Source organism: Thalassophryne amazonica, chromosome 20 (assembly GCF_902500255.1).
Source record: "Thalassophryne amazonica chromosome 20, fThaAma1.1, whole genome shotgun sequence".
Lineage (NCBI taxonomy): Eukaryota > Metazoa > Chordata > Actinopteri > Batrachoidiformes > Batrachoididae > Thalassophryne > Thalassophryne amazonica.
The window spans coordinates 16,381,165-16,395,916 of NC_047122.1; the positions used below are offsets into that span (position 1 = coordinate 16,381,165).

General features: G+C 45.0%; 1 protein-coding gene across 28 annotated transcripts in view; it reads left to right on the plus strand.

Moving 5' to 3' along the window:
* macf1a (microtubule actin crosslinking factor 1a) overlaps window positions 1-14,752 on the plus strand; it is a 431,888-nt gene that overhangs the window by 233,950 nt on the left and 183,186 nt on the right. For 20 of the 28 annotated variants that reach the window (XM_034161160.1, XM_034161163.1, XM_034161165.1 and 17 more), the window contains 9 exons: window positions 6,479-6,782; window positions 6,875-7,003; window positions 7,667-7,744; window positions 8,621-8,782; window positions 8,924-9,028; window positions 9,270-9,365; window positions 9,475-9,600; window positions 10,955-11,107; window positions 11,920-11,931. In XM_034161160.1, the coding sequence (XP_034017051.1) occupies window positions 6,479-6,782; window positions 6,875-7,003; window positions 7,667-7,744; window positions 8,621-8,782; window positions 8,924-9,028; window positions 9,270-9,365; window positions 9,475-9,600; window positions 10,955-11,107; window positions 11,920-11,931 (1,165 nt within the window). The remainder of the gene's footprint in view (window positions 1-6,478; window positions 6,783-6,874; window positions 7,004-7,666; window positions 7,745-8,620; window positions 8,783-8,923; window positions 9,029-9,269; window positions 9,366-9,474; window positions 9,601-10,954; window positions 11,108-11,919; window positions 11,932-14,752) is intronic. The other 8 variants (XM_034161171.1, XM_034161172.1, XM_034161173.1 and 5 more) reach the window with 1 other exon arrangement.

The following is a 14,752-nucleotide window of genomic DNA, read 5'->3' on the forward strand; positions in this document are numbered from 1 at the left end:
GCCACTCACCCAGTGGCAGTTTCTGACGTGAGAGAAAATCCGCAGCGTAGTTATACACACCTGGCAGATGCACAGCCCTGAGACTCAGCATTTGAGGCAAAGCCCACTGGAGAAGTTCCCAAGCTTCCTTCAGGGAATGAACAGACCTGTTGCCTCCTTGATGGTTTGTATGGTACACTGTTGATGTGTTGTCCGACCAAACAAGCACATGTTGCCCCTCTCGGGCAGGAGATAAATGGCTCAGAGCTAGGTGGACACCATGCAGCTCAAGCACATGGATGTGATGGAGCCTCTTTTAAGGGCTCCAGACACCTCTGATCCTTCTGTGGTTCCACACTGCACCCCAGCCGGAAAGTGAGGCATCTGTTACAATGACCTCCCGGTGGGAGGGTAGAGAGGCCAGAGGAACACCACGTCTTAGGAACTCCCTTTTCCCCCAGGAGCGAAGATGTCGGACAGACTGAGCTTCAAGATGTACAGTCCTGTGTTGATGCAGCGTGGGGTTGCGGCCCATGCTGTTGAGCCAAATTTGTAAGGGTCACAAGGACAGGAATCCCAGAGGCAGGACTGCTGACACTGCTGTCAGTTTCCCCATGAGCTGGAGGAACAGACCGGAGTGAGAATGTCATCCACCCTTCACGGATGGGGGAGCAGTCATTGCCACTGAGTCGAGCACCATGCCAATAAATACCTCCTGTTGGCATGCGGTCAAGGAGCTCTTTGCGAAGTTCACAGTGAGCCCTAGCTGTGACGTGTTCCAGTAGGGTGCAAGTGTTGTCGAATGATTGCTGCTGGCTCTGTGTGTATACAAGCCAGTCATCTAGATACGAAAGAATCTGTATCCCACGAACCTGCAAGGGAGAGAGTGCTACTTCCACGCACCTGGTGAATGTACAGGGAGCGAGTGAGAGCCCAAAGAGGAGAACTCTGAGCTGGTACACCTGTCCCTCAATAGCAAACCGGAGGAATTGCCTGTGGTGAACTGACATTGGGATGTGAAAATAGGGATCCTTCTTGTCCACACTGGTAAACCAGTCGCAAATTGCCTGGAGAACATCTGTTGTGCAGAGCATGCGAGAATGCAGCACTTTCACGTACTGATTTAACTTCCTGGGGTCAAGGATAGGGCGAAAGCCACCATCCTTTTTTGGAACTACAAAATAGGTTGAATGGAACCCCCTTAGGTGGTTTGAACTGTGGACCCGCTTTATGGCTCCTTTCTTCAGGAGGTCGAGAATCTCCTGCCTGGGAACGAGAGACCGCTCTGTTTCTATAACAACTGTGACTTTTACACCATTGAACTTGGGGGATGACAATTGAACTGAATATTGAAGCCCATGACCAACGTGGAAATCAGCCATTGTTCCGAGACCAATTCCTGCCACCATTCGGGCTGTGTCTGGGATAAATGACTGATGGCCCCGTATTGGACGTCAAACCCGATTACTGTGGCCCCGCAATTATTTTGAGGGGTGAGCATGACGGCCCTGTCTGCCACAGCGGCCATTTCTGGGTGGTCCACCCATGGGTGGCCCACCCACGGGTGGCCGAAAGGTAGACTGCTGGGAGGGCTGACGCGGTAGACTATGATTCCAGGGAGCACGCCCTTTAGCTGGAAGGAAGCCACCTGTGCACTTAGGTTGGTGCCTGGAAGTGCACTGTAATTCGGCAAATTGATACAGAGACCTGTTAGCACGCTCCAGGGTCTGCTGGGCCACAGGGTCGTAAACCTGACCTGGGATAACAGGTAGAGTGTGTAGTGATCCCCTGGCAAGCCTCAGAGGAGATTGAGCCAACCACTCTTGGTGCCAGGCTATGGTCAGAATGGACATCAGTCTTCCAAGCTCCCGTGAGATGAAGGTGAAAGCCCGGCGCGATGCATCACTCAGGCTCTGTGTGTTAGTGTCAGCTCCATTAGCCTGGAGAGACCGGGAAAGTGCAAGTGCAAGGTGAGACAGGGAGTTCCCCCAGAAGACCAATTTGTGCTGCAGTGTCATAGCTCTTAGAAAGGAGATCATCAGTGACCCTACATTGAGGTCGTGGGCAATGGGCCTCTAGCCGGGCAGCATTAGCAGGTGCTACAATCATACAACTAACAACACTGTCCACTGAAGGTATGTGGTCTGAGCCATACTGCAGTGCATCAGACATTGCAGACAGTGCCCTGCAATCCTGTGGCATATGGGTGAAGGATTTTGGGTCAGACTAGCACCTCTGCAGCTTTGCAATATATGGCAAGGAGGGTGGGAAGTCTTTTAGAACTAACAAATTTTAATTTTAACGATCAGCCTACGAGGTTGGACACATAAGAAATGATTAATAGTGACTCACCAGTAATTCACAGTTCCTCTGACCGTGCCTCTTCATCCTGGCGCCGCTCCGCTGTAGCGTCTTTTTCCACTGAGTGACACCTCAGTTTTTCCGAGTGAAGAACATAGTTATGGGTAGTTGTTGGCACTCTTTTTTTCTTCTGGGCGAGATTATAAACAGGCACACGCAGAACACAATGCGCATGCTCTCTCTTCGTTCACTGCCTCCGGTGTCACCGTTGCGGGGTACGGATGCGGGACCCACAAAGAATCCAAGTCATTAAAAAGATACAAACCTCTCTCAGTGGCCACAGAGCTCTGCGGCTGCGGTTACAGAGACCATGCAGCTCTGCAGATTTTTCCGCAAGAAGTCTATCCTTGTGGGCTGCCGGAGAGCTCCGCATCAAAACAGCGAGCATAGTCTCTGGACCTCTTGCTGGAGTTTGCTGCAGCTCCGCACAGCAGACAGGGGGGCGATGTGAGTGGCCCACTGCGGCGCATACCGTGCCGGCAGACTCAGTAAGCGTATCAGAGGCAGTGAGAGCAATCACGGTGATGCTGACCGGTGCCGTGACCGGCCCGCCTGATGAGGACGCAGAACACAATGCATTGTAAAAAAAAAAAAAAAAAAAAAAAAAAAAAAGCATGCAAAATTGCACTAAAAAAAAACTGCGAAATTGCAAGGCCACGAAAGGTGAACCGCATTATAGCAACGGACCACTGTATAGTCACAGGAAGGTGTGAACTGCTCTGTGAGAGGAGCAGCAGAAGATTCAGAAGGCTGGAGAGAAAGAAGCAATGACTGTCTGAGCAAATTCAGAGGCCAGGTTATCAACCTCATCAGACAAGATTAGTCATGGGCACCCTTCTTTGCCATAACAGTAAGGGGCTCAGCATGCGGCCGCTTATGCGAGTGTGGTGCCAGTGTCGCAGAGGACATCTCTGCTTCAAGCCTGGACAGCCTTGCCAATCTGTCAGTTATGGCATAGAAACACAGTTGAAGCAAGCATCATCTGTGTCCATGTATGAGACAAGATGGGCATAAAGTATGGCCATTCTCTGGGCTCAGAGGTGCCAGACAGCTACTGCACGTATGCACCAACGTAGTTGACATTTGCGTGTGTGGGTGTAGCAGTAAGAGAGACACAAAATTTGGGTGTACAGTGAGCGAGAGCCCTCATGATGTCCCAGGCTCACACCCAGGTGTTAATTGTAAGAGCAGTAGTGAGTGGTTGCACTCACAGCCCCACAAACTGACACTAGGCATTACAATTGTAAGCCACCAAATGGCAAAGTAGCCCTGAGCTACTGTGGAAAGGTACTCGCAGAGCAGCGGGCAAGCACAGCCTCTGAAAACTGCTTTAGGAAAACAGCAAAAAACACTCATAACCTGCATGAAAATCAGAGAATACTCCACAATTGCATGTAGAACAACAGTGCAACAGGAGCGCAGATCCTTGCAGCACAGAGTCCAAATTCTGTATGTGGAGCAACAGCCTTGAGCAGGAGTGAAAAACACTCACAACTACACCATAATGTCAAAGAAGACGTCAGCGAGCTGCATGTTCAGAGCAAGTAACCAGTGAGCGGAAAAACACTCGAAGCACAACGTCCAAACTCAGCACGTGGAACACAGCTGCAGAGGAGCGAAACCACTCCCAACAGCATCAGTTTCAAATGTAGCAGCAGCAGCAACATTCAGGTGCAACAGCGTTAGTTTTCAAGTACAGCAGCATCAATTTCAAGAAAGCACCAGTGAGCTGCACGTTTGGAGTAGAATGATCAGGAGCGTAAAAAACACAACAGTGTCCAAACTCGTAGCAGTGTAATATCACAGCAGCAAGCGAAACAGGCACGTGGCGCGAACGGTGCCTTGAAAATGAGCCAGCAGTGTGTAATAACTTCAGCGTAACTAATTAACATTCATAGCACAGCATCAAGACAGTGTGGTATGTCCTACAGCACGACATGCCCTGGCATGTCCCACACATACAGTAGCGGTATCAAATTAATGTGCACTCGTAGGAAAACGAGAGCGACGTGTCCCACACACAGTAGCAAGTGAAGCCACAACCGCTCACTCGTAGTAAAATAGAATTACTCACAGAGAGCTGAGGCCAGATCAGCTGAAGACCCACAGCAAGCAGGGTTATTCACCCACAGCGGTAAGCAGAACAAAGTAAAGAACTCGTGGTCTTGCAGCCTCTGGAGGGCGCATATGCACAGCTCCAACCATGGAAGGTTGCGAGGCTCTGATCAACAAGCGATCCTAAAAAGTTTGACCTTCTGCTTCTCATGCCAGAGATGGAATAAGAACTCAATGCTGGGTAACGTGCACTCATACGTGGGCTGTCAATAAAGTAACGGTCCTTTTTATTTTTTTCAAAAACTATATGGATTTCATTCATATGTTTTTACGTCAGACATGCTTGAACCCTCGTGCGCATGCGTGAGTTTTTCCACGCCTGTCGGTGACGTCATTCGCCTGTGAGCACGCCTTGTGGGAGGAGTCGTCCAGCCCCTCGTCGGAATTCCTTTGTCTGAGAAGTTGCTGAGAGACTGGCGCTTTGTTTGATCAAAATTTTTTCTAAACCTGTGAGACACATCGAAGTGGACACGGTTCGAAAAATTAAGCTGGTTTTCAGTGAAAATTTTAACAGCTGATGAGAGATTTTGAGGTGATTCTGTCGCTTTAAGGACTTCCCACGGTGCGAGACGTCGTGCAGCGCTCTCAGCCGCTGTCGTCAGCCTGTTCAAGCTGAAAACCTCCACATTTCAGGTTCTATTGATCCAGGACGTCGTGAGAGAACAGAGAAGTTTCAGAAGAAGTCGGTTTCAGCATTTTATCCGGATATTCCACTGTTAAAGGAGATTTTTTTAATGAAAGACGTGCGGACGGGTCCGCGCGTCGGGACGCAGCCGCCGCGACGCTCCGCCACAGGAAAAACACCTCTGTTGAAAGCCTTAAGGACAAGTTGGAACATGTCCTGCCTGTTAAACAATTTCTCATATACTCACTCCACTGAAAGCCATCAAAAGCCGCCTGGATTTTACAAATGGTTATCAACACGGAGGTGTTTTTCCTGTGCCGCCGCACCGCGTCGGCTGCGTCCCGACGCGCGGATCCGTCCGCACGTCTTTCATTAAAAAAAATCTCCTTTAACAGTGGAATATCCGGATAAAATGCTGAAACCGACTTCTTCTGAAACTTCTGTTCTCTCACGACGTCCTGGATCAATAGAGCCTGAAATGTGGAGGTTTTCAGCTTGAACAGGCTGATGACGCTGCCTGAGAGCGCAGCGCGACGTCTCGCACCGTGGGAAGTCCTTAAAGCGACAGAATCACCTCAAAATCTCTCATCAGCCGTTAAAATTTTCACTGAAAACCAGCTTAATTTTTCGAACCATGTCCACTTCGATGTGTCTCACAGGTTTAGAAAAAATTTTGATCAAACAAAGCGCCAGTCTCTCAGCAACTTCTCAGACAAAGGAATTACGACGAGGGGCTGGACGACTCCTCCCACAAGGAGTGCTCACAGGCGAATGACGTCACCGACAGGCGTGGAAAAACTCACGCATGCGCACGAGGGTTCAAGCATGTCTGACGTAAAAACATATGAATGAAATCCATATAGTTTTTGAAAAAAATAAAAAGGACCGTTACTTTATTGACAGCCCTCATATACTGTTGCTGATGTCACCCAGGTCACACCTACTGGCGTGACTTTGTTGGTATAAGAGTCGACCTCTGTGCATGTGCGCATAGAATAATCCAGGTGCTAAGGCACCACCCTCTGGCTGTCAGGAGGAATAAAATAGAACTGCCATTTGAGGGTAGAATGGCAGTGCTGTGCTATAAATGCCACTGTTAGCAACATGAAAATAAAACGTGGGGGACTTCCAGTTGTGACCGATAGAGCCAATGAAAATATCTACTGTTAAACACAGAGCACTAGAAATGTCCCTGGGAAGAACTACAGATGACACCAGAATTCCCAGTTTCCATCAAGTGGTCTATAAAATGACAAATTCACTATATTTGTAGTGAATCTTCCTGAAATAAAAATAGCTGTAAATTTTGATAATTAGAAATAAAGGTACTTTATAAAAGCCAGATGAAGTAAATGTGGTAAATCAAAGACAACAGCATCTTGTGTTGCACACCACCAGAGTTTCCTGCCTTCAAGAGGAGTTGGTCTCCCTCCGGCTGCAGTGCTCCAGTGTCTACAGGAAAGGTCACTTCTCCCAGGTTCTGCGGAGCACTGGGCCCGAGCACGTGGGCCAGAGGCACACAGATGGCAGCCTGTCACTGGGACCGACCCTGCTGGGTGCTGTGGGCGCTGCGGCAGCTATTGGTGCTGCGCTCCTACGCCGACCCATGACTCGCTCTCAGCTGGTGGCCATGTCATCATCAGAGGATGAAGGAAGCTTGAGGTTCATCTACGAGCTGCTTGGATGGGTGGAGGAGACTCAGGTCTGAGGCCGTGACAGCAGATGAATGGTCATATTCTAAACAAGGCATGTTTTTTGGACCCTGTTGTCATTGTGTGTGTGTGTTTGATAAAGGATCTGTTGGAGCATGCCGAGTGGGGAGCTGACCTTCCCTCAGTAGAAAACAACCTCCAAGAGTACACCAGCGTGCATGCTGCAGTGGAAGATCTGCTGAGCAGTCTGCAGGAGGCTCGCAGTTATGAGGTAGAAACGTGTCCCACAAACACGCAGTGGTGCCACAGTTACTTTATTAGTTACATTATACAGTTACTTCATTGGCAGCTGCGGACAACTTGTCAGCAGTTGCTAAATGTAACTAGTAATCTCACTTGGTTATTTTTAAGTTTGAGTACTCAGAAACATAACCATTAGTTACTGTTGATTAGTTACTTTGCTGATTACTCAGTCTTAAGAGTAACAAAGTTAGATTATTAGTTACCTTATTAGTTACAATTTCAATTTAATCATCTTATAAAACACCAAATCACAGCATAAGTTACCTCAAGGCACCTCACACAGAACAGTTCAATATAAAATTTAAAATAATTAAAAATTTAAAAATTCAAATACAGAATTGAAAACACAATTAAAAGAATTAAACAGATAAAAAATAAAAGCTATTCATAAGAAAGAGAATAAAAATAGGTTTAAGTCTGACTTAAAAATGTCCACGGACTCCGACTGCCTCACAGTCGGAAGACCGTGAGGCAGTCAGTTACAAGTTGCTAATAAAGTTAACTGCATAAAGCTGCTATTGAAGTAACTGTATAAAGTAACTTTTTAAAGTAACTGTGGCAACACTGCAATCACGGAGCATTCCTCCACCAGCTGTGGTTTCTAAAAAAAAAGTTTTACTTTCTTCTGTAGGCTAAAGTCTCTCCCAACTTCAAAAGCAGTTACTCTGAAACTCTGGCCAAGCTGGAGCACCAGTACTGCAAACTCCAGGTCAGTCCCAACTCCAGAACTGTTCTTGTTTCCTGAATTCCTCATCTTCACTTAATCCTTTAACAATGTGACTGGAATTCATATGCTAATGTGCACAGTTCTGCATCGTTGCTTCTCCTCCCCCTCGTTTAACTCTTCTAACAGGCTGAACATACTTTTTACACACCTTACTTATGTTTTTGTTGTTTCTAAAATATTGCCACCTTCAGGTCTTACTGTTTCATTAACACACAGAGTGCATTCCTAAAGTTTTAATTACCTAATGTCATTAAAGTTTCACATTTGACTTTTTCAGCCACAAACACTAAATCCTGCATCAAAATAATTTTGCATCAGTTCTGACTGATTTAATTGATTCTGAGTCCAGAGCCAGTTCAACCCCTTAAAACCAGATTGGCCTTTAACTCACATTTGCAAAGTTTTACAATCATGAAGTTTTCAATAAAGTTCCATTTTTGGGATTATTGCTGAAAAGTTGAGCTTTTTCTGAACAAACTGAGCCAAAGCACATTTTTGATGCTGTAGTTTCAATATGAACTCAATGCAAGCAGGATGACCTCTGGACCAAAATGCTACTGCTCCATGACGTTACCCTTGACAGTGTTTTATGTTTTAATGTCTTCACAATAATGCAACTGTAGGCTAGCAGAGGATTTGACTGACAGATCAATGAACCATCAGCTTTTGTTTAGTCATGACAGCAGGTGCAGTTTCCCATATGTAAAATATCTAATAAACAAGAGTCACTCTGTGGGTCCAACAGCTGTGTAGAACAACAACTTTAAATGTGTAGCTGAAGATGGGGATGCTCCCCCACCCCCCTTCATTGTGTGGGAAACAGTGTGACTTTGCACTTGTTTTGTGTTGTTGCCATAGGAACATTCGTCATGGCGCCTGCGGAGTTTGGAGAGCCTGCACACGTTTGTGTCGCACTGCACCGAGGAGTTGATCTGGCTCAATGAGCGCGAGGAGGAGGAGATTGCCTATGACTGGAGCGAGAACAACACCAACTTGAGCGCCAAGAAAGAATTATACGCCGTGAGTGGAGGGACATCAAAGACTAATACAGATTAATTAACACAGATGGTCATCCAGATAGTATTTTTATACCAGTCCTCTCCAATAAAGAAAGAGTGCCGTCATCCCTGACCGGTGTCTGTTTCTTGTCCATGCTTCCAGGAAATGAGGTTGGAGCTGGAAGAAAAGCAAGATGTGATTCAATCCCTCCAGGAAACGGCAAACCTCCTCTGTCAGGAGAACCATCCAGCAAAACAGACTGTAGAGGTGAATTCATGTTTTCCCCCCTCAGATGATCCTTGAAATGTTTAGGAGGTTTTTAATAATTTATCGATTATGCCTCTTGCACGGCCTCACTGTCACTCCACTGTTCACAATGGTGCAAGCTAGAAAAAGGGCAGAAAGCTCGAAATGTCAAGCTGTTGCATGAAAAGTGTGACTTTATCTGGACAGATTATCAGCCAGCAGATTTGTCTTTTCGTGAGGTTACCGTGCTGTGTGTTTTCAGGCATACAGTGCAGCCCTGCAGACACAGTGGCAGTGGGTGAAGCAGCTGTGTGTCTGCGTGGAGCAACATCTCAGAGACAACACTGCCTACTTCCAGGTGAGGCGATGAACAAAAACACTTTTTCAGTTTTGCTCCCTAGCACAATTCCGTCGCACATTGTCTCCTGTCTCCTTGTTATTGTCTCCGGTCTCCTTGTTATTGTCAGTTTATGAGTGATGCGCGGGACTGTGAGTCATACTTGCGCCAGCTGCAGGAAACCATCAAGAGGCAGTACACCTGTGACAAGAACAGCAGACTGAGCAAACTGGAAGACCTGCTATTGGACTCGATGGTATCTGTCCTCACTCACTGTGTCCATTTCTCACTCTCAGGCGACAGTTCTGCCTCTCAAACCACAAATCAGTGTGCCACAGTGCAGCGCCATCACCTGATTCAGTGAGGGTGCTTATAAGAAAATGTCTCTCTGATTCGTACCTTCTTTGGGTCTATTGTTGAGGCTGCTGTCTTCATGCACACAGACACGGGCAAGTTGAAGTAGTTGACAGGGTTAGTGTGAGGGGTATGACAGAAGTTGAAGTAGTGAGTGTGTAATCCCAGTGACGAGGCAGCTTTTCATCAATTTCCAAAACATTTTTATCCAACTCCACTGTCTGTGCACATTATTGTTTTATCTTTTTTTAAAGCTATTTCTCAGTGGTTTTATAATTGTGGCTTTTTATATGGTGTTGTAATGCATGATAATGACACAGGATACACTACGGTGCAGTGAATGTGATCAGAAATCCAGCCCTCAAACAGAATTCCTGCTGGTCTGAACTTCTCACTTTTCAGTCTAATGATGCTTTACACCCTTTAATCACAACATGAGCATCCCGTACTGCTGGCTTTTTAATTCATCTTCTTTTTATGACTCTATGGCCACTGGGTAGGAAGGTGGAGCCAAGAGGATCTCAGAGTCCATATCTGGAAGAAAAAAAAAATCTCTCGCTCTCAGTAATGAATCATTTATAAGACTCTTTGCTGAGGGTTCTGATGGACACTTTAGTTTGAATCTTTCATGTTTGTTGTTGCGGATCGAACCATGAAAGCATCCACTCAGAGGCTGAAGGTCTTTGGTGTCAAGTCAGAAGTGACAGATTTGCAGATGCTGCACATCTCTGCATCTTGCACTATGGAACCACCCTGGGTCCTGGATGTCAACCACCCAGGCAGACAGCCAGTCTGTCGCCACCTCCTGAATGTAACCATCTATCTCTCATAGCCATATGTGGCCGTCGTTTGTACCTTTCCAGTTACTGTAGTCCTAAATGTGCTGCTCTGTTTACGGCTCCTCTGTGTTTCATAAGTAACCATGTGACACCGAGTAATTTCAACTCGAGGAATCTTCAGAGACCCGGTACCAAACAAAATCCAGGCCACCGGTTAGCGATAAAGTCTCTCAACCGCACAGAAAGGCAGGAAGCACCGGGACCGTACAGAGTTGGATGTTTGTTCTTCTACTTGGCATCACCAAACACCTCTGACCTCATGACTTTATAATTTTTTTTTTTTTCTTCCTCAAGATTCACCATAATTTGTACGTGAAAGTGGCTCTAGAAACCAGTGAAAATTAATAAAGCTAGCGGGTCTTGTAGTTATGTAACTTTGATTGATTAGTTATTGATTGACCTTTCTTCCCCCAATAGGAGGAGAAGGAGCAGTTGATTGGATACCGTAGTGCCGCGGCCAGTTTGGTGGGCCGGGCCAAGACTGTTGTGCAGCTCCGCCCACGCAGCACTGAGAACGTTGTGGGAGCCACCACCTCCATCAGAGCCATTTGTGACTATCGACAGATCGAGGTACACGAGACGTGGCGTGTGGTACTTCTGCACGCGTGTCAGCCCAGAAACTTGCAACCGTGTGCTTGTTTTATGTTGGAAAGACAAATTAGGAGATGAAATTACAGAAAATCTGATTCACCTGCATGTTTGTCAGTTAAAGATAAAAAGCTTTACCTTTTGTGGTTCTCGTCTTTTTTTCCCTCTTTTTAATTAATGAAAGAACGTTTGATTACAAGAGCAGCAACAGCAAAAAAGTAAATTGAATGCAATGACGATTCTGCACCTCCTCTCAAACCTAATTTTTGGCTTTTTTTTTTCCTCCCCCTCTGCCAGCAGAATTGATCTTGATAAAATTTGTGAACAATAAAAGAATGCATGCATGAAATTTTGGAGTAGATGGGAACAACGAGTTGGATCTAGGATTTTTATTTTATTTTATTTATTTATTTGCCCTGGGGGGGCTGCAACAAGTTTTTGTATTTCCTCAAACCTGTTAAAACAATATTCATGAATGTTGGAAAGAGATGTCTTTAAGACCTCTCAAGCGCATTCAGATGTCCGTGTTGGATTCAGGTGCAGTTGGTAATTTTGAGATGCCATAACACTCGGGTATCAATTGAAGCACCACATTCACAAATGCGGCTTAGTTTTTTATTTTTATATTTTTTACACCAAACTGGACAGTGGTGCAGAATACCCAAAATAATCTCTCTCCTTTTCTGTGTCTTCTCCTTTCTCCTCACTCCCTCATCTACATTTTTGCCTGCCTCCTCTCACTCCCTCTTCCTCATCCTCCTCCCTTCTTCTCGTCTGTCGGCTGGGCTGGCAAGACTAACGTTCAGGTATAGCTGCCGACCCCATCCCTCTCTCACCTCAGACTATTACACTGCACACATGCTGCTTGCTGTCCCTCTTATCAGCTGTGGCTTCACTCTCAGCCACAACAGCTGGAGTGCGAAAACCAGCGTTGTTCATAAAAAAGGAATGATTAATGTAGAGATTTGTTTTACCCTTCTACGTTCCAGTAATTTGACATACTGATGGTAAAACATAGTGTTAGTGCAATTAGTCAGTTCATCCTTTAGTTGTCCCCCCAAAATTCTTGCATTAAGTGGTTTATTGATGTTATTATAATATTTTTTGAGATAATGTGATTTTTAATTGTTTTCTAATCTTGTATATCAAAGATAAACTGGTTTAAATATTTTTGTCTCCCTTCTGGAAGAAGGGATACCGAAAAAGTTTGCATGCGACTTAGAAATGGGTCATTGTCAAACCCTTTCAATGCCAGAACTCGTGTACTAAATTGAAATGCTTTAATTGTACGGTGTATCCGGAAAGTATTCACAGCGCTTCACTTTTTCCACATTTTGTTAAAGCCTTATTCCAAAATGGATGAAATTCTCTTTTTTTTTTAAACTCAAAATTCTACACACAGTACCCCATGACGACTGTGAAAAAAGTTCTTGTTTTTAAATTTTTGCAACTTTATTAAACATATAAAAACTAAAATCACATGTACATAAGGATTCACAGTGCATCCTGTTTCCACTGATCATCTTTGACATGTTTCTGCAGCTTAACTGGAGTCCACCTGGGGTAAATTCATTTGATTGGACATGATTAGGAAAGGCACACACTTGTCTACATATGAGGTCCCACAGTTAATGGTGCATGTCGCAGCACAAACAAAGTATGAGGTCAAAGGAATTGTCTGTAGACCTCCAAGACAAGATTGTCTCAAGACACAAATCTGGGGAAGGGTACAGAAACATTTCTGCTGCTTTCAAGGTCCCAATGAGCACGAGTGGCCTCCTTGATTCATAAATGGAAGAAATTTGGATCCACCAGGACTCTTCCTAGAGCTGACCGCCTACGCAGTCTGGGGAGAAGGGCCTTAGTCAGGGAGGTGACCAAGAAGCCCAATGGTCACTCTGTCAGAGCTCCAGCATTTCTTTGTGGAGAGAGGAGAACCTTCCTGAAGAACAAACATCTCTGCTGCAATCCACCAATCAGGCCTGTGTGTTAGAGTCGCCAGACAGATGCCACTCCTTAGTAAAAGGTGCATGGCAGCCCACCTGGAGTTTGCCAAAAGGCACCTGAAGGACTCTCAGACCATGAGAATCAAAATTTTCTGGTCTGATGAGACAAAGATTGAATTCTTTGGCGTGAATGCCCGGCATCATGTTTGGAGGAAACCAAACATCATCCCTACAGTGAAGCATGGTGGTGGCAGCATCATGCTGTGAGGATGTTTTTCAGCGACAGGAACTGGGAGACTTGTCAGGATGAGGGAAAGATGAAAGCAGTAAATGTACAGAGACATCCTGGATGAAAACCTGCTCCAGAGTACTCTTCATCTCAGACTGGGGTGACTGTTCATCTTTCAGCGGGACAGTAACCCTAAGGACACAGCCAAGACATGAAAGGAGTGGTTTCAGGACAACTCTGAATGTCCTTGAGTGGTCCATCTAGAACCCAGACCTGAATCTGATTGAGCATCTCTGGAGAGATCTGAAAATAACTGTGCACTGACGCTCCCCATCCATCCTGATGGAGCTTGAGAGGTGCTGCAAAGAGGAATAGACAAAACTGCCCAAAGGTGGGTGCAACAACCTTATGGCGTCATATTCAAGAAGACTTGAGGCTGTAATTGCTGCTAAAGGTGCATCAGCAAAGTATTGAGCAAAGGGGGTGAATACTTATGTACACGTGATTTCTTAGGTTTTTTATTTTTAATAAATTTGCAAAAATTTAAAAAATAAAATAAAATTTGTGTTGTGAGTAGAATTTTGAGGAAAACATGAATTTACTCCATTTTGAATAAGGCTGTAACTTAATATGTGGAAAAAGTGAATCTGTACTCTGTGAATACTTTCCGGATGCACTGTGTGTACTTTAATACTAAGTAGATGTATTAATAACACATTCCACCTGCTGTAAACTCAACTTTATCATAGGTTTTATGCAGCCAATGATAAAATAAGTTAAGATGGCTTTAATCTGTCTGTAATAAATGTGATTTTTTTTTAAATCATTTTAAACAGCTTGAAAATGAGGATGGATTTATAGGTTTATAGTACTTAGAAGCTAGCTACTGTAAAGTGGGTTTAAATGGGATCTTACCAGTTGTTGGTTTGGTTTTTCAGTTGCTGCTGTTTTTCTGATTACTTTTCATCCTGCAGGGATGAAATCAACAAACTGAGTACAAATTATATTCTATTCAAAGAATAAATTGGTTTAAAGTATTATCAAGCCACTTAAATAGAATAAGAATGTAAACCAGATAATAACCCCTTTACCTACCGGAGTTGAGATTTAATCAGTTCTCAAAAGATGCTTTAAAATCTGGATTGAACCATTTCTGGGATTTTGGAGATGTAAACTGTGAGCTACCTGTTTAGGTTTTTTTTTGTTTTTTGTTTTTTTTTTTGCATCTAGCGGGTGTGATGCAGTCGGTAGGTGAATCGTAACCAGCAACATAAAGGAGGCACAGATCAGCTGATAAGAGCTGGGTGGCAAACACTGATCAGTCAGTCAGACAGCTACAGCTCACCGCTCGAAGCTTTAATTTATATTCCCTCTATTTATGTGCCAAGCTTCACCATATCGCTGTATTGGTATGTGTGTGCGTGTGTGCGTGCAGAGAAAGGGTGAGAGAGG